The sequence below is a fragment of the Phaethon lepturus genome, unplaced genomic scaffold, assembly GCF_000687285.1.
Source record: "Phaethon lepturus isolate BGI_N335 unplaced genomic scaffold, ASM68728v1 scaffold10456, whole genome shotgun sequence".
Classification (NCBI taxonomy): Eukaryota; Metazoa; Chordata; class Aves; order Phaethontiformes; family Phaethontidae; genus Phaethon; species Phaethon lepturus.
The window spans coordinates 29,732-52,899 of NW_010544095.1; the positions used below are offsets into that span (position 1 = coordinate 29,732).

Here is a 23,168-nt window from a genome sequence, read left to right on the forward strand (position 1 = left end):
CAGTGTTCCTGTGACACCTCTTGTTTCTGCAGTGCCTTCTACTTATGCTGTTTTGTTGGTTCTTTTCTTCTTGATACAATTAAACTACTGTAGACAGTTCTTTCCTGTTCTCCAGCTAAAATGTGCAGTTGTCCTGTGTTCAGTATTCCAACTTGAGCTCTATGTTGTTAGTCAGAGTAGACACATCCCTTCCTAAACATACGTATAATGCGATTTAAAATATATTTTAATTAATATGTGCTAGTGAGGAAATTAATGTGCCAGGAGTCCTTTCTGGACACATTACCCCCCTACTTTCTCTTCTCCAAATCACTTAAGGTGGTCTTTTGAAAAAATATGTTTCGGATTTACATAGGAAAGGGTTTTCTTGTTAGCCTTACCTGACTTTTGCTTTATTGCAGTTTTAACTTACAAAGCTGATATAGAACCACCTATATCTGTTGTCTGAAATAGCATGAATAATATTTGTGGCAAGGAAACTGTTCAGTGTTGTTCACAGGCAGTGGTTGTTTTGTTGGTATAAGGTTTATTAAAATGGTGTCATTTAATATTACTGCTGCAATAGTCTTGAATGAACTCATAGAAGCCAGGTTTGTCCTAGCATTCAGGCTGTCTTGTCATAGTTTTTGTAACAGTAACAGTTGTCCTATAATGGTATTGACTTCTGAATTTTGTTAAGCTGGTTTTGTCTGCTACTCTTTGAGACTTTGTGTGCTTGTAATCTGCTGCAGTTGAAAGTTACTTGTTCAGGCTCATTGAGTAAATGCTAAATATTGTAGTACTTTTCTTGTCTCACTATTCACCCATGTTTTCATTGTTCAGTTTCTCTCTCTACAGTGATCTTCATACCTGCTAGGACATTCTGTCACCAGTGCTGTACCTTGGCTGGCTAACAGCTCTCTCTCCTGTGCTGGACTTGGGGATTCCTTCCCTCTAGAAACTGGATGTGCATCCTGTAAAATATGCACCTAGTTTCTCCCAGCACTTTGGGGCTTAGCATTAATAAAATTTAACTCTTGGATGAACCTACTGCTGCAGGCCTGCCAGGTCACATTATCATTATTTTAATTTGGAAATCCATCGTTTTGTTCTGTTGTCCTTTTTTTTTTTGTATTGTCTAAGAATTTAAGTATCCTATAACTCTTTTTGTACCTAGGAACTAAAGACCAGCATTTTGTCTCTTGCTACACAAATTCTGACAGGATGTGATGAAGTCTTAGAAATGCTGCAACAAGTCACTACAGCACTAATAAACAGTGACATTTCTGATAGAGAGCAAAGGTAAGAGAAGTATGAGTAAAACCGTAAACTGTTGCTTTCTGTGGCAACTGTACAAGCACAGTTAGCATTATTTATTCTTTATGTTATAACTTCATACTTGAGCTTTGAATGTATAGGTACTGTTGCTTACTATAGCATTTGCTTAGGACTTATTTTTTGGAGAATTTAGAATCAGACTCTCCATGTCAGTACTACTAGCTTGATAATTTATAGAAACTTTTAAATTGGTAAGGCTTTAGTCAGTTACCCTGATCATAAATACCATTGTAACTGGAAACAAACTCTAGTTAGTTAGAAGGGAATATTCCTGTAAGCTAGAGCAATTTTTTTTATTTTTAAATTCCTGGCTATTAGTCTCTAGTAGCTGGACTAGATATTTTATCCATGCCAGGTCTTGAACGTCGTTATGATATCCTGCATGTTTCCTCAGATAGCGTCACCTTGCCTCTCCCTATCTCCTCTCCACTTAAAAATACATCTTGGGAATGGGAAGTAAACAGAAGCTGTGAACCTTTTCTCTAGTTAAACACTTCCCTCTCCCAGCTGTGTTTCAGGTTCCAGTTTCTATTCTTTTCTGTGCCTGCAAGAGTAGTTCTGTTTATTGACAATACACAATTCCTTTGAGATATTTTCACATGGGGTTTCATGCTCAAATGTATTTTTGTAGATACAGATTCTTTTAAAGTATTTTGAGCTACGTGTGCTGGGAGCCTGATATACATACTGAAAAAATACATTTGTATTTGATGTGAACTTTCATCTCATGCCCATGGGAGCTTATAATTTTTTAAAGTAATTATTAAACTCTTGATTTACTGTCTTCTGGTTTGTCATTGTTTAATAAGAAATGACAGCAAAGATGAGGATGCTAACACTTTGGAGAAATTGTGAAGTTTTCAAGATATTAAGATGGTTTTTGTTTAGTTTTTTCTTTTTAAAGTTCTCTTCTGAATTTTTGAATTGCCTACTTACGCAGTCTGTTACAAGATTAAACAGATGACTCAAAATAGTAGTGGTACTCTATGAATAGTCATTGCTATGTAAACCTTGACTCTCCTTACAGATTAAAAGGCCTGGAGCAAATTACGAAGGCTACTATGCTTGGTCATCTGCTTCCTGTCTTACTGACATCTCTGATGCATCCAAATTTGCAAACTCTAACTATGGCTGATGCCTTGATGCCTCAGCTGGTGCAGCTCGTTCTTTACACAAGTCAGGTATGGCCTTTGTGTCAACAATTGTCTACAAAGGAAAAAAGATGTGACATGCATGTTCTAAAATGCTGCAGATCTAGGTCAACTTTCTGCAGTAAGTGATCCACAGATGATAGTTTAAGAATTGCTCAACAGCTACAAAAGCTGATAGTGCTGAATATTAAATTTGACTTGGTACAACAGCTACTAAGTAATGATTTATTGTCAATAACAACATACAGTGTGGTTGTTAATATATTTTAAATAATGAGATGTTAAAATTATTTACTATTTGCATGTTTCTAAAACAGTATATTTTGTGCCACAGACCGCACTGCTGCTTAAAACTCAGTCTCCAGTTTTCTCAGAACTGAATAGTTCCCCCAGTGGTGCGTCAGAACAGAAAGGGAAGCTGTTGCCTGATGAGAGGTGACTTTCTTTACGTTTGGGTCTTTTCATGGAATAAAATATCTTAGCTGTAATGTTCATTTGACAATTGCTGTGTGATAAATCTTAAAGCAGCAATCTGGTGGGTTTTTGTGGCTTTTAAAAAAATTTTTTAATAATCTTAAAGCAGCAATCTTTTTGTTTTTTCTTTTTTGATTTTTTTTTTTTTTTTTAAGTAAAAGCTGTAGTGGTTTGCAAGGCTGTTTGAGAGATACAGAAGCCTTTACAAAAGACAGTTAGTTTTAAAATTTTTTTTGCATGTAGAATGAAATTATTAATATCTTCAGGTTGTTTGCACAGGGTATGGTTTACTCCCTGCACACACACACCCGCCCCCCCCCAAGCATTAGGAATTAATTCTAAATATTCCTTTTAAAATAAATTAGGCAAAGAAAGACCATCATGAGAAAATGTAAATTGCTCTGGCAGCATGAGATGCAGTATTAAAGCTAATAGAAAGATATTAAATTGTTGCATTTACATAGAGAAGTATAATGATTTTAAGTCCTACATTTAAATCCTGTGTCTAAGCTCAAGGTTATACAGCTTCTACTTAGAAACAGAAACACATAGCTAAATTAAATCAAAAATTCTTATCATATCTATTTGCAGTGTTGCAGAATTTGTAGTATTAAACAACTTGTGATAACATGTAACATACTGTGTGAAAACTCCGAAGAGTTTATTTTCAATCCTCCTTCAAATTACAAGCTTCAGTAAAACGCTAGGCATATTGTTTTATGACAGTATAATCAGTTTTGGGTGCTGTCCTAGGAGGGAAGTATTTTTTTATGCTACCAGTTGTATGTTAGAATCCATATGTAGTACCATTTATTTTTTTTATGGTGCTATTTAACTTGTTTATCATAATTTGGAAATTGGAAAGCATAGGGAAAAGTTCAGATTTTACAGGTTAGAGATAGTTATTTCTAATGTACAGAGTTCATGCTATTTAAGTTCTGCATGTTCACTAATACAGTTATGGCTAAAATCAGGAGTCAATACTTTGTGTTGCTATGTATCTATACTGAGAGGTGATTTTAAGTACTTTTATAGTTTGATGTCTGAAAATATAGTAGAAATCTGTGTGTTGAATTTTAGGACTAATTCTTCATTCTAATTTCAGAATGTTGGAAGAGAAAGAAGAACCAGGTTTTCTTACGGGTTTGAAGATCCCTGCTCCCTGGGCTGCTGGGAAGACTGTAGAAACAGTTCATCCTGTCAGGGATAACTATAAATTTAAAGAAACTGTACATATTCCAGGAGCCCGCTGTTTATATCTTAGATTTGACAATAGATGTTCTTCACAATATGATTACGATAAGGTAAGCAAGGGCCAATTCTGAAATTCTTTCTTTTGTGTATATTTCCATCAGCAGCACTTCCCGTTTTCATCTTTTCTGCCCCTTGTCTTTCATGACACCTTATTTCCAGTGATCAGGATAATGCAGGAGGTTTTTATTGATAGGAGCTTATTAGTGCACACTGTAATGTCACAGTCTGCTTACTTCAAGGCTGTAAAGTACAGGGATGCAGAGGTGTTATTTCTTGTGTGTCATGAGTGTGAATAACTTTTCAAAAGAATTCTTGAGTTTCATTCAGACTAGACTTAGCTAAATGATGGAAAAAGTACAAAGAATTATTGACATGAAATGGTTCATGGTTCATTTCTATTGTTCTTGAAGAAACAATCCAAAAAGAGTATATTCTTAATTCTTGTGTATTGTTTCAGGACATAATATCCAGTGATTGTTTCAGTGTTGAAAACCTATCAGTTATGAGGATCTCTTGTTAAAAGCTAGCCTCTGTAGTTAGTAAGTTTCCTCAAAAGATGTCAGAAGTAGTGGTAGCTATGAAATAGGAGAAATATAGTAGGCTCCAGAGGTATGGAGGGTGGGGGTTGTCTTTTTCAAACCCCCCAAAATTCATACCAACACTTCCTTTTTTTTTTTTTTTAGTTCATTTCATGATGGCTCCAATTGTCAAAGTTTGACTTCCTTCTCATTTTTGCTGTTGTTCAGTTTTCCTTATTTCTCAGAGTTTAATCTAGCTGCCTACTTGTAGATCAGCACAGTTTGTTTAAACTGGGAAGGACTGGAAAGGTTACTTTTTTCCCCTGATGATATATGGCTTGTTTACATGGATTAATATGAAAAAATATTTTCAATTTCAAGAACACAACTAATAGCGCTTACTTTGTAAAATCGGGGAGCTACTTGGGCTGCTTACTAATTGTTGCTATATGTTCTTTAACCCAGAGCAAGTCCCATTAGTTTTTTGTAAGTCTCTTTAATACTAATGTCACCCATTACTGGTTAAACTCCTCCAGAAAATTTTAGGCCTTATCACCTTCCCACTAAAGTCACTGGCAAAATACTAACTTTGATGGGAGCAGGATCAATCCATTTATTAGTAGAGAGGCAGTATGTTCTAGTTAGCTCAGCATGAGGACTGGAAGTTAGGATCTCTCCTGACTTCAGCTCCCAGTTCTGCTGCTGACTTGCTGTGTGACCTCGGGGGCAAGTCACTCAATTTCCTCTCTGCCTCAGTTTCCCCATCTGTAAAATGGGGATAATAATACTTGCCTACTCACCTCACAGGGCTGTTGTGAGGATTTGTTAATGTTGATAAAGCGCTTTGAAAATATAAAGCGCGGTGTAAGTGCTAAGTATTATTATTATTATTAGATTTTCTTGTTTTTCTCTTACAGTCTAACAGTGTATTTTATGTTTTGAAGTTGGTGATCTATGCTGGTCCTAACACAAACAGTAGGAAGGTTGCTGAGTATGGAGGCAATACACTGGGATATGGCAGCCGTAGTGTCTTAGGAACTGGTTGGCCGAAAGACTTAGTAAAGGTACAGTATTATAATCCAACAATATTTCACATAGAAAAATCCCATTTGGAAACTGTCGAGTCCATTTTAACCCTTGTAGCAATGAAGTCCGAGCTTTTAAGTGTGCGGTTATCCATGATGAGATCACTTCTTAAGTGGGCTGTTTTGTCCTTGGGGAATAACTTAAAACTTGTACGTTATGTGTGATGCTTCTCTTCGAGCTTATCGTGTTTTGTTGTGTCTTACTGGAATGCATTATTGGTATGTTCCAGTCCTGGGGTCCCTAAAGGCTCTACTGTTCTCCTAAGTATATCTTTCTAGGAGAAATTTTTGCACAGTCTGAGTCTGTGCATATTTTCTTAAGGTCCATGGGCATGACTGCATTTTTTTAACAGTATCCCACAAATGGTGACCAAGTAGTGAATGTAGCAACTTTCCAGCCGTTTGTGTTGGGTTTTAAAATGACATTGGATGCTTTTGGCAGTAAAGCTAAGACAGAAAAATCCATGAAATTTCTTGAAACTTCAGTATTTCAAGAATTTTGCGGTATGAATTTTTTTTTTCTTACATGTTTGTGCTGCTACATTGTCCCACACTAAAACTGGGCTTATATACATACCAAAAGTCATTTCAAAAAGAAAAACAAGAAGTAACGAACTGGAAAGCAATTTCAGACAAGCACTCCATTGTTCACAATTAATGGGATTTCACTGATTTTTTTTTTTTTTTTTTTGACACAGATTTTTATACTGTTCTTTTAGCAAACTCTTCTATTAATGTGTTGACATTCTTCTTGAAGAGCTTGTCTGCCTTCCTTTTGGAAGGGAACTGTTAATTACTGCATGGCTTCTTGCAGACAAATAATGAAAGTGTTTTGTTGAAAATCAAGGCCAAGTAACACAGACTGACTTGATAAATTCTACTTTTGATCCTATATCTATGGTGGGGTTTTTTTGTTTTACTATAGTTAGCCAGCAGCAAAATTAAAATCAAGTTGTCCACTAAAGGATATCCTTATAAAAAGGGGAGAATCTTAAATCAGAGTATATTATTGGAGATAAAAGTAATACTTAGATTACTGTCACTAAAAACATTAATCCATAAAATAAGCCACTTTTATGAAAAGCTTGTTTGTTTGCCTCAATTCTTAAATGTATCTTCTTTTTTTCCCCCCCGCTTCCTGTCAAAATTGTAAGGTGGAAGGAGATACAGTCACCTTCTCCTTTGAAATGCGGAGTGGTCGTGAGCACAACACTCCAGACAAAGCTATGTGGGGCTTTGCTTGCACTGTTCGAGCACAGGTACTCAAACATGACAGATTCCATGGGATAGGTTCAGCTTCAATTTATCTGCTGTCTGTTAACGCTCTTCAGATCAAATAGAAATGTACTTCCAAGTTGGAAGTCAACATTTGAAATTGAAAACAGTAATAGTTTACTTATTTTTGCAATAAGACTATCATCTTTTTACAGTGTAAAGGACCTAAGTTTTAGACATTTGGCTTCCTTAGCTAGAGATACCCTGTAGCACGCTTATGGTTTTAGAAAGATAGTTATTACCAAATATGTCTTATCTGTCTCTTGTCATTGGCACTGGACTTGGATGAAGCCACTTTAAGATCTCTTGCTGCTTGTAGATCAGGGTTTCTTTGAAGAGAAAGGTATCTTGTAACAACCTGGAAATCGGAGATTTAATGAGGGGAGTAATGATTCCAGCCTATAAAGAAGAGAGGGGAGGGATGCTGGGATCTAAGGGAACTTGAATCCTACTACTGGGAAGCTAGGACTAGGTCTGTGAGGTGACAGACCTGCAGGCCAGAAAATGACTGAACCAAAAAAACCTTTACCTTTTTTCTTTCTTGGTTCAGGAAAATAATGTTTAAATCTTGTTTCTTGTCTTGCGTTGTTCTTATATATTGCTTTAAATTGTTAAAGCATTTTTTCAATATACCTCTGTGTAAGAGACATATCTTTTTTTTTTATATATATATATATGTCTTGTTATACAAGATTATATCTAAAAATATAAAATCTCCTATTTTGAAATACATTGGGGGAGGACTTCATGGTTGATAGATTAGTGCAACTTATCACTATTCCTACTACAGGAGTCTTCAGAGGATGTGTCAGGAGGCTTGCCATTCTTAGTTGACCTGGCACTTGGCCTTTCTGTGTTAGCTTGTTCTATGCTGCGAATATTATACAATGGACCAGAAATTACCAAAGATGAAGAAACCTGTCAAGAGCTCTTAAGATCTAAACTATTACAAAGGTAAAAAAAAATTTTCTCATCTGAGTTCTCGTGTGGGTTTTTTCTGAGGGAAGTTGACTTTCGTAGTTGTGCTCAAGTCTTGTGTTTTAAGGTGATTTTCTGATAATTTTTCCTGCAGAGTTTGTTCAGCAGTTGTGTTCCCTAAAACCAAGGAAATATTCTGTAGAATAGAGATTTTCTTTAGAGTAAGTAGAGGAGGATTGGGCTATGCTTGGTACAAGCCACACTTAATGATGTTAACACGTAGTCTGTGTAAGGTGTTGTTGACTAATGTTAACTAATATCTTTCTGAAGGGGGAGGGGGCTTTAGGGAAAAAAAAAAGCTTTAAAAAACCCCTTTTCATCTGTTTTCATTTATTTTTCCAGGTGCCAGTGGCAGGTGGAAGCTAATGGTGTAATATCTCCAGCCCTTACACCAAGTCCTTCTCCATTGCCTCTTACTATAGATGAAGATAGAGAATTTACATATCCTTCTGATGTTCTAGTGCCTCCCGTTGGACACTATTTTGATTTGCCTAGGATTAGGCTGCCTCCAGGAATCATGATAAAACTCAGGGAAATTTCTGGACGTGCTCGGCCTCAATTTAGACCTAGTATAAAGTAAGTAGTCATTGTTTTGCTCTGTTTTTCTAACTTGCCTTTTATTTTTTGAAATGTTTGGTGCCAAAGTGGGTGAGCTAAAAAAAGCAATGGTAAGGATGCAGCATGCATGTCATGTGTGATGGTATGCATTTAATATTCTGTAAATACTTGTTTGTGAATGCAGCATCTAGTGATTTGTAAATATGAATTGTCAAAGTTTGTCCACTATTCTTGCTTAATCAGTTTGGCTTTACCTATAACCCTAGGGAGGTGATTCAGCCAGAAGTAATGGAGGAGATGGTAGTTTCATGTGTGATAAAACATTTGAATTTGGTTGATGCACTCCAGTCCCTGATAAATTTCCAGTATCAGGAAGAACATGCCGAAGAATATGATTTACTTTGTAAAATTATGGGAGAGACCTTTAAGAAGCTAAATGCCATGGAGAGACAATTGCAGGTAAAGATAAAATTACACAAAAAAGAGGCTTTTTTGGGGAATAAAGGTGTGTTAGCAGCATTTTAGAAACACAGAAATACAAAATGTACTCAGGTTTCTTCTTTTAAAACCTCTTCTACTCCTTAAGATGAACAACTGTGGTGTTATTTTTTGTGTCTCTTTTTTAGAGTGTGGCTGAGCTGGAGCAGAAATGGCAAAATGAGGTAGATGATGCCATGCATGGGAAGCTGGAGAACAATGTCCCATTCTTTTATGATTATCATTTCAATGAGGTAAGCACTGTGGCTGCTGTGTGTGCTCATGCTTCATGCTGCTCTCTCAATACATGTTCATCCTTTTCCCTCACTTTGTTTAGAGCAAGATGAAAGAACTAGAACTTCTGTGTTCAATGAAAGAAGTTTCTTTTGATGGAAGTGATCTTGAGAACGTGGTCCTGGCATTAAGGTTAGTAGCTGGCTGTGGAGCGTACCGTTTAGGCAAGGTACTTAAAAGATAGGCAACTTTAAGCAGCTGTGGAATTTCCATGAGTTCCAAAAGTAGGTATGCAGGGTTAAAGTTGCCTACGTCCATAAACGCTTATTGAAGTAGGCACTTGAATTTCATTGTACCCTCTGACGCTAATAATGTGGAAGAGAAGCTGGCGATAATGTTTTGAAAACATTTTATCTCTTAATTCCATTAAAGACTGGTAGACCTATATAAAGAAAACAATCTTTGGGGCAGGAACTTTTGGATGAACATCTAACCAGGGATGCAAATACTTTAAAACTTAACTTTCCTGTCTGTTTAGTAGTATCTGATGAAATTTTTAGAAACATTAGTACCTACAGCTATGAGTACTTACTAACAAATCACTTGTTTATTTCTTTAATATTTTTCTGTTTTCTACTTCGGCATAGAATAGATTGATGCTATATGTCTTCTTTAAAGAAGTAACACTTTAATTCAGAAGGCATTAAAACATAATTGAGTTTACTTCTTTTATTTTTATTTTATAGGGAGAAGTTTTTTCAAGAGGTTAATTCACTGATACAGAAGACATCTCATCCCCTAGCAAAAACAAAAACATTAGTTAAGAGCTTGATGAACAGAGCAGAGCTGTTACTACATGTCACTATTGCAGCACAGTCTGGTATCACAAGAAGTATATCTGGTACCCCTGCAGAGACTCCAGGTATATATCTCACTACCAGCATTGTCCTTTTTTCTTCGCCGCCCCGCCCCAGATAATTTATTCCTTTTCTCTTTTTTCCCCTCTTTCACTTAAATTTAAATTAAACCTTTTTGGTTTTTTTCCAAATTAAATAAATTCTTTTGCATTAAATGAAGTTAAGTCTTTGTTTTCTGATTGCCATAACAATGGTAAATTAAGGTCTGAGTCATGATATGTGAATTTAAACTTTGATATCCTGTAGTATTGGGAAAAAAATGCCTAACCTAATAAAAACAAAACTAACTTGAAACAATACCTGAAAACAGGAAAGTCCGGAGAACTGAGCTGCAAGTTCTTGCTTAGACTGTGTTTTCCCCATCCTGTGTTAGAACTTTCACTGGAATGCCCACAGTGATTTTAAAAACAGTCTGTAAATAACCTCCTACACCAGGACTGACATTTTTTCATATTGTATATTATTGCAGCCTGTAAATCAGCATCTGAAACAAAAGTGATATCTCACGCAGTCCGTCAGCCCGTCTTCCTCCGCAGTATGTCAGCACCATCCGACTTAGAAATGATCGGTAATGAAGATATCGAGTTTGCTAGATCGAGTCAAAGGTATACAACGGTTTATTCCATTAAACTGCTTTACAGTAATGTGGCCTATGTTGTTAAAATCTTCATAAACTTTGCAAGCATAGCACTTATTTTTAAATTTATTTAATTTACTGCTACTGTGTCCAATTATCCTATATTCTCATAGGCGCCGCCATGTTACCAGCCACAGAAGTAGCTCTTTCACGCTTCTCCAGTCACTGACCATTGAGGATACCAGAGATAAACCTACGTACAGTGTCTTACTGGGGCAACTGTTTGCTTTCATTGGAACAAATCCTGACCAAGCGGTATGCTATTTCAAATGTGCGAAATAATTACATTTTCAAATTCAAGCTTTCAGAAAGAAGGGAGGTGTCTTGCTTGCGTCTCATTAGCAAATCCCACCAAATCTTGTAGGTATCCAGCAGCAGTTTTCTGCTAGCTGCTCAGACGAGGTGGCGGCGTGGGAATACAAGGAAGCAAGCCCTAGTGCACATGAGAGAGTTGCTGACAGCAGCTGTTCGGGTTGGTGGTGTGACACATCTTGTAGGCCCAGTGACCATGGTACTTCAAGGAGGACCAAGGTTGGTTTATTGCTCTGCAAATAATTAAATGTTTCGGTCTCTGTAGAAGATAGTAAATTGCTTTGTGCCAAGAAAAAAACTGAGAATTGTAGAATAGTTTGGGTTGGGAGGGACCTTGAAAGCAGCTAGCTGTGAGGGCTCAGGTTTGCAGAACTAAACTTGCAACAATCCCTTTGGCCCTTGTGGGATAAAAAGGCAGAAACTTCTAAGAAACGCATTTATTTGGCAGTGGATGAACTTTCCTTTCATACTGGAATGACGTGTCCACAAATATGTATATAGGGCACTTACTCTCCTGACTAATTCTAAATTCATGTTTGTTAGGTATTAGTGGTAAATTTAGCTGTTACTTATCCTGTCATCCAAATTTGCAAAATATTTTGTCAATATTTTGTTTGCAGTCAAATTTCAATCTGACGTAAAACTACCATTTTATCTCATTTACATATGTTTCATATTAAAACATTGACTTGCAGTTTTGCTTCTAAATCTTCCTTGAGTAGTTCTTAATATGTGCTGATTATTATTTTTTTTTAAAGCTTTATTTGGAAGTTTGTTCATTTTATTTAACCCAGAAAGCCTACCATTTCAAATATCTGACTACCAACAGAATTGAAGAGCTCACGTGTGGCGGGATGGTGGAACAAGTCCAGGAAGCTTTTGGAGAAACTATGACATCTGTGGTCTCACTGTGTGCTCGCTACCCCATTGCTTGTGCAAATAGCATTGGCCTCTTATGCACTATACCTTACACAAGGTATGAAAGTATTCCTTTCAGAAAGGGAAGGACGGCATCTACAGCTGTCCTTATTAAGTTGTGCCTTAAGGAGAAGCATTATATAGTATAAATATGCTCCCTTTCTTCATAATGAAGAGTATCTGAGAACATCCTGTTAAATTTTCTCAGAATACAGAATTTCATCTGGGGAGGACAAGGGAGAGACAGGACTATCTTTCTGCAAAGTAAAATAATTAATTGCTGGGTTAACAGCAAGTTCTGGATTTTTGTTGCGCCTGCTGTTAGTGATTGAAAAGTTGCTTAAGTAAGATTCCTGAATTTCTCTTCTCATACAGGAGTGAAGAGAAATGTTTGGTACGTAGTGGCCTGGTGCAACTTATGGACCGGCTTTGCAGTTTAAGCAGCCAGACAGAATCCAGTTCGAATGAAAAACAGACTAAGAAACAGAAGGTGGCCACCATGGCTTGGGCTGCCTTCCAGGTGCTAGCCAATCGGTGTGTTGAATGGGAGAAAGAAGAAGGTAGGAACATTGGAACTATATTTCTATTGCCACGTTAGGATTGTGCAAGTGCCTGAGAAGTGCTATAAATATATTTAAAATAGGACATTCACTCACCATGACTTCAGTACTGTTTGGCTTTGTAACACAAAGGTGGATATGAAAAGAAGTTGATTTTCTTCTTGTGGTGGTTTTCAGGTTTTGGTGTTTTTGTCTGTTTGGTTTTGTTTTTTTTGTTTTGTTTTGTTTTTTGGTTTTGTTTTTAATTCTAGCTTTTCCTCCTCATGGGAGTGCTTGTTGCAGATAATTTCAAGCCCGCCACTTGGTTCTGCCTAGACATAACCATAGAACCAGGAGACCCTGAGTGACCATTTGTACATTCTGCTGTGTTAGGATTCACCCATAACGTACATAAACTTGTAGACACGTGGCTATTGGCTAATGGAGCACAGAAGTGGTATCAGGTTTTATTTTTAATTAAAGACATTTTATATATAAATGTTTTGCTATAGCAAAACAACAGTATTTTTGCTGTTTCCAGTTTATGCATAAGGAATTTGTAGATGTGTACATTCATATTTGTTAATTACAATTCTTGCATTACTTTTAAAGGTGGTTCAACAGAAGCTGTTCATTCCGGTCTGGCTCGTCAGGTCTCCAGCCTTCTTACCAACCACCTTGCACGAGCTACGGAGTGTTGTGGTAATCAAGCCGCAGGAAATGACGCGCTTCAAGATGTTCTCAGTCTTCTTAATGACTTGTCAAGGTACTAGGGCTTTGTCTCTGGAGCATTTTTTTCTATGTATCAAAGCAGGTGGGGGTTCTTTTTGGGGTTTTGGGTTGTGGGGGTTTTTTTGTCAGTAGTGAAGGTAAGGTAACTTTCAAAACCATTCTAAAACTTGATTGTAAACTGATGCTTACTCAACATTAGTCTTTAATCAGTGTTATCAGGTTATGTAAGAATTGTTGCAGATAAAGTTTTGTCAGACCCTGAAATTTTAAAATTACAGCTTGAAAACAAATAAACTTATTATGTACAAGAGCATCATCAAACTTTTCTCTCCTCCCTCCCCTCAAAAAAGCAGTTACCTGTTGTTTTGGGTTTTTTTCCTTTCAGGAGTCACATAGGTAAAGCAATCCTAAGCCAGCCAGCCTGTGTGTCCAAGCTTCTGTCGCTTCTCTTGGATCAGCGTCCTTCTCCAAAGTTGGTCCTTATAATCCTCCAGTTGTGTCGTGCTGCACTGCCTCTCATGAGTGTTGAGGATTGTGGAAATGTGGAATTGCCTCCCTGGAGTTACTCGGTACCCTCTCTGAACAGTGAACAGGATGATCCCAGTGACCCAGCCTCCAAGATTGCCTCTCTGCTGTTGGCAAAGCTGGCTGATTACGTAGTACCAGGTACCAGCATCTTTTTGGTGTCATGCTGACTTGAGAAATTGCCAAGCAAGTCATGTTTCTGCAAGGAGCTTTTGTATTGACAGAAAGCTCAAGTAGGAAAAGGTGTATGATATGTCAGTGTTGAATGATAGGATATTTCTGTGACTTTAATTTAACTGTTCTCAGGCTGAGTTGTTTGTCACAGTGATGATTTAGATGCATCTCAGGTGTGTTGGCATTAGTTTCAAGGGCAAGAAAGTTTGTTGGTGGAGCTCATGGTTTTATGTTTTTCTTTGTTTTGGATTTTTCCCTTCTATTTCAAGGATGCCAGACAGTTCTTTCTCCAACTGCCTCTGAGCCGGATACTACTTTGGCAAAAGCCAGCCCTAAAAATTCCATAAAAGGTGATAAAGATCCTGGAGAAGAAAGTGAGGCAGTGGATGGTAAACTTTCTATTTTTATTCATAAACGGGAAGACCAGTCATCCCATGAAGTCCTTCAGCCACTACTAAGGTAATCTTAACTCACTAAACATAACAGTAAATGGAAAAGCAAACAGTTTTCCCAATTTGTTGTATTTACTGGCAAAATAATTAGATGATGCAAAAATGGTTTATAGGGCAAATGCCTGGCATACAGTTACCCGCATAAAAATGCGTACCACTATACTGAATTTGTGGTGAAGCAGCAGCAGAAAGAATCTAAATGAATGCTTCCTAGGCTTCTCTGTTTTGTAGAAGACTATTTAGCAACAATGAGAGCAGCAAAGCTGAAACGGAGGAGAGCAGACAGATTTATAAAAGGAGGAGGGGGACATGAAGTGTGACGTTTTGTTTTTGGATTGCTTACAAGCCATGTAAGCCACTAGCAAAGGAACATAAAAACATTTTAATCTGTCTGAAAACAGTCACATGAAAAATTAGCTATTTAAATGATGCTCCATCTGAAAAATTGAATGTATCTTGTTATATTATTACAGACTATGTAGGACTAACAAATAGAACTATCAAAGCAAAATGGCTTTAAAAGCATTGCTTTTAATAATGCACACTCTGGATAATAACTTGCTATTACAGCTTCTTTAGTATTGTTAGTACTCACCTGGATTTTGAGGTCTCTGAATGTCAAACAGCCAACATTACCACCTATTGCATTTTGTACTATTTGTCTCATCTTCCCCCAACTCCAAGTTGGTTTTGAACCTATGCCCTAAAAATGATACAAAAAGGTACAGCTGTTGGGTGTTCTTAGCTGAAAGATTAAGTCAGCCCTCAGGCATTTATGTTCAGTAAAGACCAATTTCATGATGCTTCTTTTTGATGCAGGGAAGGGTTAAATTACTATGCAAATAACTACATTCAATAGTATTAAATTCCTTTTGTAAATTACAGTGCAATTGGGTATGTCCTTAGCTATCAAGTATTTTTGTTACTGTTGAGCAATTCAGTTGCAAGGGTTGCTTTCAAATAATTTAAAAGTGCACTTATACATTAAATTTAACTGTATAGTTCAACTGTTTTTTCCACCAGTGAAAACAAAGCTAATGTGTTTTATTTTCACTTTAATAGTAGTTCAGAAGGTCGTCCATTCCGACTAGGAACTGGAGCCAATATGGAGAAAGTGGTGAAGATGGATAGAGACATGACAAAAGTAAGAAAAGGAATAACTAAAGAATTATTCAACATTTTTGCAAAAATTGGTGGCCAGTCAGAATTCTTGTTTTTTACAGGTGTTAAATCCCCTTTGCTAAATGTTTAACTTAAAGAACTGTTCAGAAAGATAACTTTATATATAAATGTTAACATTATATAGTTATTGAGGTAAATACAGGGGTAAGTGATGAAAAAGAATTTCAGCAAATGCTTCTTCCAGCCATCGTAGGTCATGTTTAAGCCCCTTTAATATTCTCTTTCCTGAAGTGTTTAATGCGTGTTGATAGTATGAATTTTAAACCACATACTTAAATTAAAATTTTCATGTATATTTTCAGACATATTCTTAAGTATTTGCACCAGAAATACTCATGTGTGGCTTTTTGATCAGAGAAGTGAGACTATACTGTTAAGGCAAGAATGGGGTATTAAAACCAATGAATCCACATTGATCTCTGATCTCTTTGTAGATGAGAAAAAGCAACAGAAAGAATTCTGTCTCATGACTGTGACTAATGTATAAACAGGAGGATGTTTTGATATGTTTTCAGTACTTTTACATATGCAGAGGGAGGAGAGTTAAATGCATCACATAGTGTGACCAAATGGAGCTAACACTCGTATGTGTCTTATATGGCAATTTTATTTTCAGAGTGGCTGCTGTGAAGTCATTACTGAAGAAGCTGCTGCAGCTCTTCGAAAGGCAACTAAGTGGGCACAGTCTGGTCTAATAGTTAGTGTTGGGCCACCCATAGAAACCATCAATCCAGAAACTACTAGTGGGTTGTCCACTGGGGACAAAAAGAAGACTGCACAAACATCTATTTGCAGAGAGAGGAATTCTGAGCTTGCCAGGTAGGTCACTTTGATTCTAGAGTTAGTCTAGATTCTGCTTTTCTGGTACAAATATTTGTAGCGCTCTAGAAAATAATCTGGCTGTTCAAACTTCCCTTTTTTGTGCTGTGTGTTATTGTTGACGATTGAAGCTTCTTTTCCTTCTGTTTTGAAATTAATGGTCAAATTGCTTTCTTCTCCTGTATAGGACTGATCCTGTGAGGCCATTCATTAGTGGCCATGTTGCAAACAGCATGGCAGCAGAGGTGATTGCTTTGCTACATAGCTTGTTGATGGCACCAGAATCAAATGCAGCTCAGATATGGACAACAACTGCTGAAAAAGTAAGCAAACAGAAGATTAAGTATCAAAATCTACCCCAAGCATATCTTGAGTAGTTAGGAGAACTTAGTTTTATTAGCAATTTCCTAAGCTACTCCTTTCCCATTTACTACTTCTAACACTTCAAACCAGGATGTGTAACTGCATAGAAGCAGCCCTTTCTAGTAGGCGGTATCTGTCTGACGTCTTAGGGTGGAATAAATACTCAAAAATTATCCAGTGTTGCATAATGTGCTGTCATTCTGTAATTCACCTGTCATTCTTTTCAGTAATTAATAATGCTGTTTGTTTAGGGAGTTATCTTACCTTTGCTATTCAGCCCTCTTCGCCGTAACCTCTGAGGGTCTAAAGTGTGGGTTGGAAAGTATAGCAGGTTGCTTTTATGTTCCTCTGAATCCTGTAGCACCTACTCTGTTGCTTAGGCTAAATCCTTGAGCGAGGACTTTTGCTAAGATTATATATGTAACTCTGTGATTCTGGAAGTTATTAGGGAATTGAGCCAGCTTTGATGGTGTTCACACTTCTGAGCACTTAGAATATTCTGAGTTACATAATTCTCTTCAAGAACAAAAATAATTCTTCTGAGACTGTGTGTGGGCTGGAGGCTTGGGGCGTTGGTTTTTGTTTGAATACTGCTTTGAAGTCACTATCTGGTATTTTTGCTTCTGTCTTCAGGTTCTGTCTCGGGCTCTGATGTACATTCCACAACTCGGGAAGTATGCAGAGAGTATTTTGGAGAATGGGAGTAGCAGTGGAAGGAAACTTGCTAAACTTCAGAGAATTGCTCGACAGGCAGTAGCTGCCCTTTGTGCTCTGGGTGGCTTTAAGGAGACCATTAAAATAGGTTCTGAAGTTCAGGTAATTCAACGCTGTTCACATTTTGTATCTTAAATGAGAAGTGGTGCTTTTGACAATGTTTTGCCCGCGTTGGCATACTTGTGAAGCAGTGTGCAGATCGCCTGCGGTCATGAAGCAGTTTCAGTAACACTTGTGGAGACTGCTGTTGCGTGTTAATTCTGTTTCCTAAAAATACCCAGCTCTGTGTGTTGAGTTGGTGTGTGGTGTTTAACACTCAGTGTTTCTTGCTGGTAAAGCCTTAAGTCTTATGCAGACTTTCTTTGATTGTAGGTTTTGGGTAAAGGAATAGCAGGAAGCATTGGAGTTGTGGCGTCTATTAATGAACAAGAAGGTATAGCAACGGTCAAATTTCCACCCACCAGTATAGACAGTAGAAAGACCTCACAAGCATCAGACACATTAACTATTCCATTATCTAGGCTCTGTGTTCCAAGATCTGAGGTACGGTAGTTTTAAGAATTCAATATTCAGTATAATACAACTTTTTTTGTGTGTGTCATAGCATACTGGCAATTAATCTACAGCATGTAAAAAGTCTGTTTCATCTTTGATTAAAGATTATTTGGAAAGTTTGCTTCACTATTTTAAACGTATTTTAACAATATCTATATTTAAGTTCTCATTCAAGTAACAAGGATATCCATCTTTTGGTGCTTAATGATGTCCATTGCATACTGTGTGGGGTTTTTTTTTCAGTTTTGTTTCTGTTTTTTCTTTTTTTGACTGGTGTTTGGTGCTGGTTTTGTGATAGTACAAAATGAGAATTAACTCCAGGTAATAAAACACCCTCATTTCTTAGAAACTAACTACTTGAATTTAACTTTTTACCGTGCCCCCCCACCATCAGGCATTGCCTCTTCATAAACTGTCCATTACTGAGAAGGTAGTACAGGCAGTCCAGTCCATGTTGCTCCCTCAGGAGGGAAGTCTATCTATTCACACCTCACTTCCTGCAACAGGAGATGGCTCAACTCCAGTAATGGCAGTGGTCCGGCTTCTTGCTGAAATAAGAACCAGGTGAGTCGCTGGTTTTTGTGCAGCACCCCAGTCTGTTTTGATACCATACACAAATGCTCAAGAAAATTGCATGGGTTCTTGTTTTCTGCCTCTTTTGATACTGATATATGAAAACAGGGGACAATGCAAAAATTCTTCCTCAAGTACGTTTAGTGTCTGAATGTTGTTAAAATGAGCACTAAAAATAAAGTGCCCCTGTAACACTGGCAATGCATTGAGCAAATGCTTCATATAAGTAAATGTTATGAAGCAGGGAAAAGCTGTCATTGTGGAAGTTCCAGTGGATAGCTGAGCACCCAGACAAAGAAAAAGATCAGTCGGCGTGCTGTCTTTTAAAATAGTCTTGAATTCAGTACATGTAAAGACAACTTTGAATTCAGCGTACACTTTTGTAATGCTTTAAATGTATTATTTTTCTATTAAGAGCATGCCTGGTGATGGCTCAGCTGTTAGAAGACAGCTCATTCTGTGAAGAATTCATTCAACAGTGTCCAGCTGCTGTAGAAGTTCTTAATTTGGTAGCACAAGAGTGCAGCCCTGGTAGGTATTCAACATGTTCTTGCAGCTTCATTGTCGTGTTCAGTTCAGAGATGTAACAGCTTTTAAAATAGTTTCAGTGTTTTGTCCTCCAGCTACTTAGAGTTTGATAGCTAGCACAGTACAGCATGTCTTCTCGTAAAGAGTAGCTAATAATCAGACTAAATAATTTTAAACATTAGGCGTAAAGTTTAGGCCAGAGCATGATTATCCCATGCATTACAGAAGATGCAAGTCCTGGGACTAACTCTCTACTACTGTGCTTCTGAACCCTCTCCACTTTTCTTGCTTCCAGAGTAACCTGCTCTGTATTACTTGACGTTATCATTTATGTTTTCTTATGTCCTTTTTGCTGTTTTTTACAATGCTTTCTTACATTCCATATCAATGAGCTCTTGATTTCCTTCCCTCTTGTTTAAGGATAAGGAGTGGGCCCAGCACAAGTCTTAGTTCAAGGGCAAGTTTTAGGAACATGTCGGAGCCTTTCACTGGAGGAAAAGTGGCTGAAGCAAAGGCTGTTAGGGTAGGAACCAAGTGGATTTCAGTATGCTCTCCAGTGTAAAAGGGAGCGTACTGATTTTGTTGACAGTAGGCATACATTCTTTTGACTTCCTGCTTTTGCTGGGTCATAAACGTGCTCACTAAAATGAGCTTTCTATCTTAATTAATACAACAATGTCTCTGCTAACCAAATATAAATTAAACATGAGGAAAACAATTGCTTGTATACATTGGATTTTATCCTTAATTTTGTTGATTAGGTGAGACTGTTTGATCGGATGTCTTAAAATGGAAATGTCATATTTGTTTCTGTTTATCAATCAGTATTAAGATTGCATTGTTGGACTCAAGTAACTAGACTTGCTTGGAACCTCATGACTTGGTTTGGTTTGTTACAGGGGAGAGGCTCCTTGTTGTAGAAATGCAGTGTGAAAGGTTACGAATGTTGTATCGTGACTGTGCTCGACCTCCCCCTCCACCACTCCAAGCAGACAGAAGACAGGTAAGCACAGAAGCAGTGCTGAGCCTTCTGCCCCTGGCAAATGGAGCCAGCGACTGCATGTAGAGGGTCTGCCGCTGGTGTTTGGGACAAACTGGTTGGACTCTTATTTAAACGTTTCAGGTCACGTGAATTTCTGTAATGGGATGCAATTTGTTGTGATCGTAGTTATGGCAGTTGCAGGTGTTGTATTAAATGTGCGCTTCGTAAAAGAATGTGTCGTTGGATTTCAGTCGGTGATTTCAACTGTAGTTGGTAGAATAAAATGCTCTATTCCTGTTTGTAGCCCAAAGAAATCACTTGGAGCCCATCAAGAGTATTTCCCCCTGTGCGAGCATGTATGTTTTCATCGCATCTCACAGCTGTGACCTTTTTGGCTGATCCTAGCGCAGGTGGGGGACTTCCTCGGGGCACATTTATCTATGCCACTTCACCAGTTCCAGTACAGGTAAGAACTCACAACTGTACCATAATTTGTTGCTTAATATTCAATAGTGCATGAAAAGAAAAGAAAGGAAATTTTCTATTTGACCTATGTTTTATAAATACATGTTTTAAAAAATTACTATTTTTATTTCTAGGCACCATCATTCTACTGGGAAATTGAAATAGTTTCCTATGGAGATACAGATGATGACACTGGACCAATAGTTTCATTTGGATTTGCTACAGAAGCCGAAAAACGGGACGGTGCTTGGACAAACCCAGTGGGCACCTGTCTTTTTCACAAGTATGTTGGAACGTACATCGAAAATGATGGTCTTGCTCAGTACGTTTGCACGCTCCTTAGGGAGGAGTATTGTGAGCACATTGTAGTAAGCAACATATATGTTTCAACTGGGATGTTAAAATGATTAAGGAGAGTTGAATTGCATTTTGTCAGTGTCACAGCTACGTAGGCTTAAGTCGGTAGCAAGTTGTAATCCTTATTTGTTTCAGCATGGTCTTTAATTTTCTCCTTGTGTTACTTCTTAGCAATGGACGAGCAGTGCATTACAATGGATCCAGCTTGCTACAATGGAAGAGTGTTAGATTGGATGTGACTCTTTCTCCTGGTATGTAAGAGTCCAGCTAACTTGCTTATCTGGTAAATCAGAAAATCCCCTAAATGTAAGGGAGACAGTGGATGAGAAGACAGATTAAATCCATGTTGTTTTTCATGATTATATTTTTCTGCAGGTGATGTAGCAGGAATTGGATGGGAAAGAACAGAAGGAACTCCGCCCCCGCCAGGGCAGCCAGCTAAAGGCAGGGTTTATTTTACATACTGTGGGCAGCGACTTGGGCCGTATTTAGAAGATGTCTCTGGTGGAATGTGGCCAGTTGTCCACATTCAGAAAAAGGCAAGTCTTTAACAGAAATATGTTGCTTGAGATATATTCTTCCAGAAATATTAAAAACATTATACATAAAGTATTGAGCTTGCTTACCTATCTAAAAAAAGTAGTGTGATAGTTTTTACCTGTATTGAGGTTGAGATATTCCATTACCCTTCCCAGGTGCATATATGTTTTGTCATTATTTTGAACTTTTTCTGCCCAGTAGGACGCTAATGTGCAGCTGGCTTGATGAGATGGCATTATTCTGTGCTAGTAGCCCTTCCGTTAGTATTCCTTCCCAGCAGTGACCTTGTTTCGAAGTATACTAGCTAATATGCTCTATCTTGAAGCTAGAAAAAAAGGAAAGTTCAAAGTTTGTGTTCAGAAGCTTAGTACTTTCCCTGCTGCAGTTTTATAGCCAGTGATGCTGGGAACCATATGGCATGGAGATGTGATCAGCTTATTCCTTTGGCTGAGTTTTTTAACAAGAGCAAAGAGAAGGATCAAAGCAATCCACAACTCATCTTAATGCTTTTATGTGCATCTTCTTTCAGAACACAAAAGTTCGTGCTAACTTTGGATCTCGCCAATTTGCTTATGCTGAAGGACAGGCTCACAGGAATGCTGCTGATCTGTGTATTGACCTAGCTGAAGAAATAAGTGCCAACTTTGAAGCGTTGCCTTTTGCCATGGCTTCTGATAGCGATAACGATGCTGGCACCAGCATAGCTTCTGATCCTGGGACCCATGGACCTCCTTGTAGAATTGCTGCTGTTGCTACGGCTCAACAACGTAAAGTGATGATTAATGTTGTTTTTTAAATCTCTTTCAGGAGAAATTACAATCAATTAAATGGGATTTAAGCATATCCTGGCTGCAGTCCGTAGGTACTGCCTGTTTAGGTAAAGCAGTACAACAAGCATTGTTAAACACATGCTTATTTTAGACAAGGCAATTCCAAAAATCTTACTTTGGTCTTCCTTTATATGGATGCACAAATTACTCTCAATTAATGCAACTACAATGAGAAATTATCTTATTAGGGCTTTGAATACAATAAGATGTTACAGTTGATTGCATCAGCCAATTGGTTACACTATGTCAAAATGTGTTACAGTTCCACAGGCTGATTGGAGACCATGGAATGCAATATATCTCAAAAACTTCATGGAATATTTTTGCGTGTCTTCTAGTATGTTATGATCTCATTATTTCCATGTATGTTTTGCAGAATATGACAGTGACACATCTTGCCACTATAAAATGGAACTGAGCTATGAGAACTTTATCACATCAGGCCCCGATCCTCATCCACCTCCTATTGCAGATGATGAAAGTGATGATGACGACGATGATGATATTCCTCGGGTGAGGAGCGTGGCAAGCTCTGCCTGCTATGACTTGTAGTCTAAATACAGACCTTGTAATTCAGATTTTTGAGTTTTGCCACACAAGGGTTTTCCCTGCTTCCTTGAGGAAAATCCAGCTGCTGTTAACCTTTCTTTTTGGTGTTCTAAATAACTTTTTGTCTTTGTAGGAGGATCACTATGCCCTGTTGGTTAAAGCCTGGGAAACTAAAGTTTTCCCT

General features: G+C 37.7%; 1 protein-coding gene across 1 annotated transcript in view; it reads left to right on the forward strand.

Annotated features, from left to right (window-relative positions):
- Positions 1–23,168, forward strand: part of HECTD4 (HECT domain containing E3 ubiquitin protein ligase 4) — a 62,909-nt gene that overhangs the window by 17,959 nt on the left and 21,782 nt on the right. Inside the window, exons 17-51 of the mRNA XM_010288555.1 lie at positions 1,157–1,281; positions 2,345–2,498; positions 2,803–2,903; positions 4,048–4,246; positions 5,659–5,782; positions 6,922–7,058; positions 7,865–8,028; positions 8,395–8,628; positions 8,877–9,069; positions 9,237–9,341; positions 9,425–9,513; positions 10,068–10,243; positions 10,708–10,843; positions 10,989–11,130; positions 11,240–11,406; positions 12,017–12,163; positions 12,481–12,665; positions 13,257–13,410; positions 13,762–14,042; positions 14,345–14,534; positions 15,590–15,671; positions 16,326–16,528; positions 16,716–16,851; positions 17,525–17,707; positions 17,978–18,148; positions 18,555–18,724; positions 19,149–19,264; positions 20,161–20,264; positions 20,548–20,709; positions 20,843–20,991; positions 21,237–21,316; positions 21,441–21,604; positions 22,135–22,372; positions 22,812–22,948; positions 23,118–23,168. The exon at positions 23,118–23,168 is cut by the window's right edge and continues 88 nt beyond it. Coding sequence (XP_010286857.1) covers positions 1,157–1,281; positions 2,345–2,498; positions 2,803–2,903; positions 4,048–4,246; positions 5,659–5,782; positions 6,922–7,058; positions 7,865–8,028; positions 8,395–8,628; positions 8,877–9,069; positions 9,237–9,341; positions 9,425–9,513; positions 10,068–10,243; positions 10,708–10,843; positions 10,989–11,130; positions 11,240–11,406; positions 12,017–12,163; positions 12,481–12,665; positions 13,257–13,410; positions 13,762–14,042; positions 14,345–14,534; positions 15,590–15,671; positions 16,326–16,528; positions 16,716–16,851; positions 17,525–17,707; positions 17,978–18,148; positions 18,555–18,724; positions 19,149–19,264; positions 20,161–20,264; positions 20,548–20,709; positions 20,843–20,991; positions 21,237–21,316; positions 21,441–21,604; positions 22,135–22,372; positions 22,812–22,948; positions 23,118–23,168 — 5,349 coding nt within the window. The remainder of the gene's footprint in view (positions 1–1,156; positions 1,282–2,344; positions 2,499–2,802; positions 2,904–4,047; positions 4,247–5,658; positions 5,783–6,921; positions 7,059–7,864; positions 8,029–8,394; positions 8,629–8,876; positions 9,070–9,236; positions 9,342–9,424; positions 9,514–10,067; positions 10,244–10,707; positions 10,844–10,988; positions 11,131–11,239; positions 11,407–12,016; positions 12,164–12,480; positions 12,666–13,256; positions 13,411–13,761; positions 14,043–14,344; positions 14,535–15,589; positions 15,672–16,325; positions 16,529–16,715; positions 16,852–17,524; positions 17,708–17,977; positions 18,149–18,554; positions 18,725–19,148; positions 19,265–20,160; positions 20,265–20,547; positions 20,710–20,842; positions 20,992–21,236; positions 21,317–21,440; positions 21,605–22,134; positions 22,373–22,811; positions 22,949–23,117) is intronic.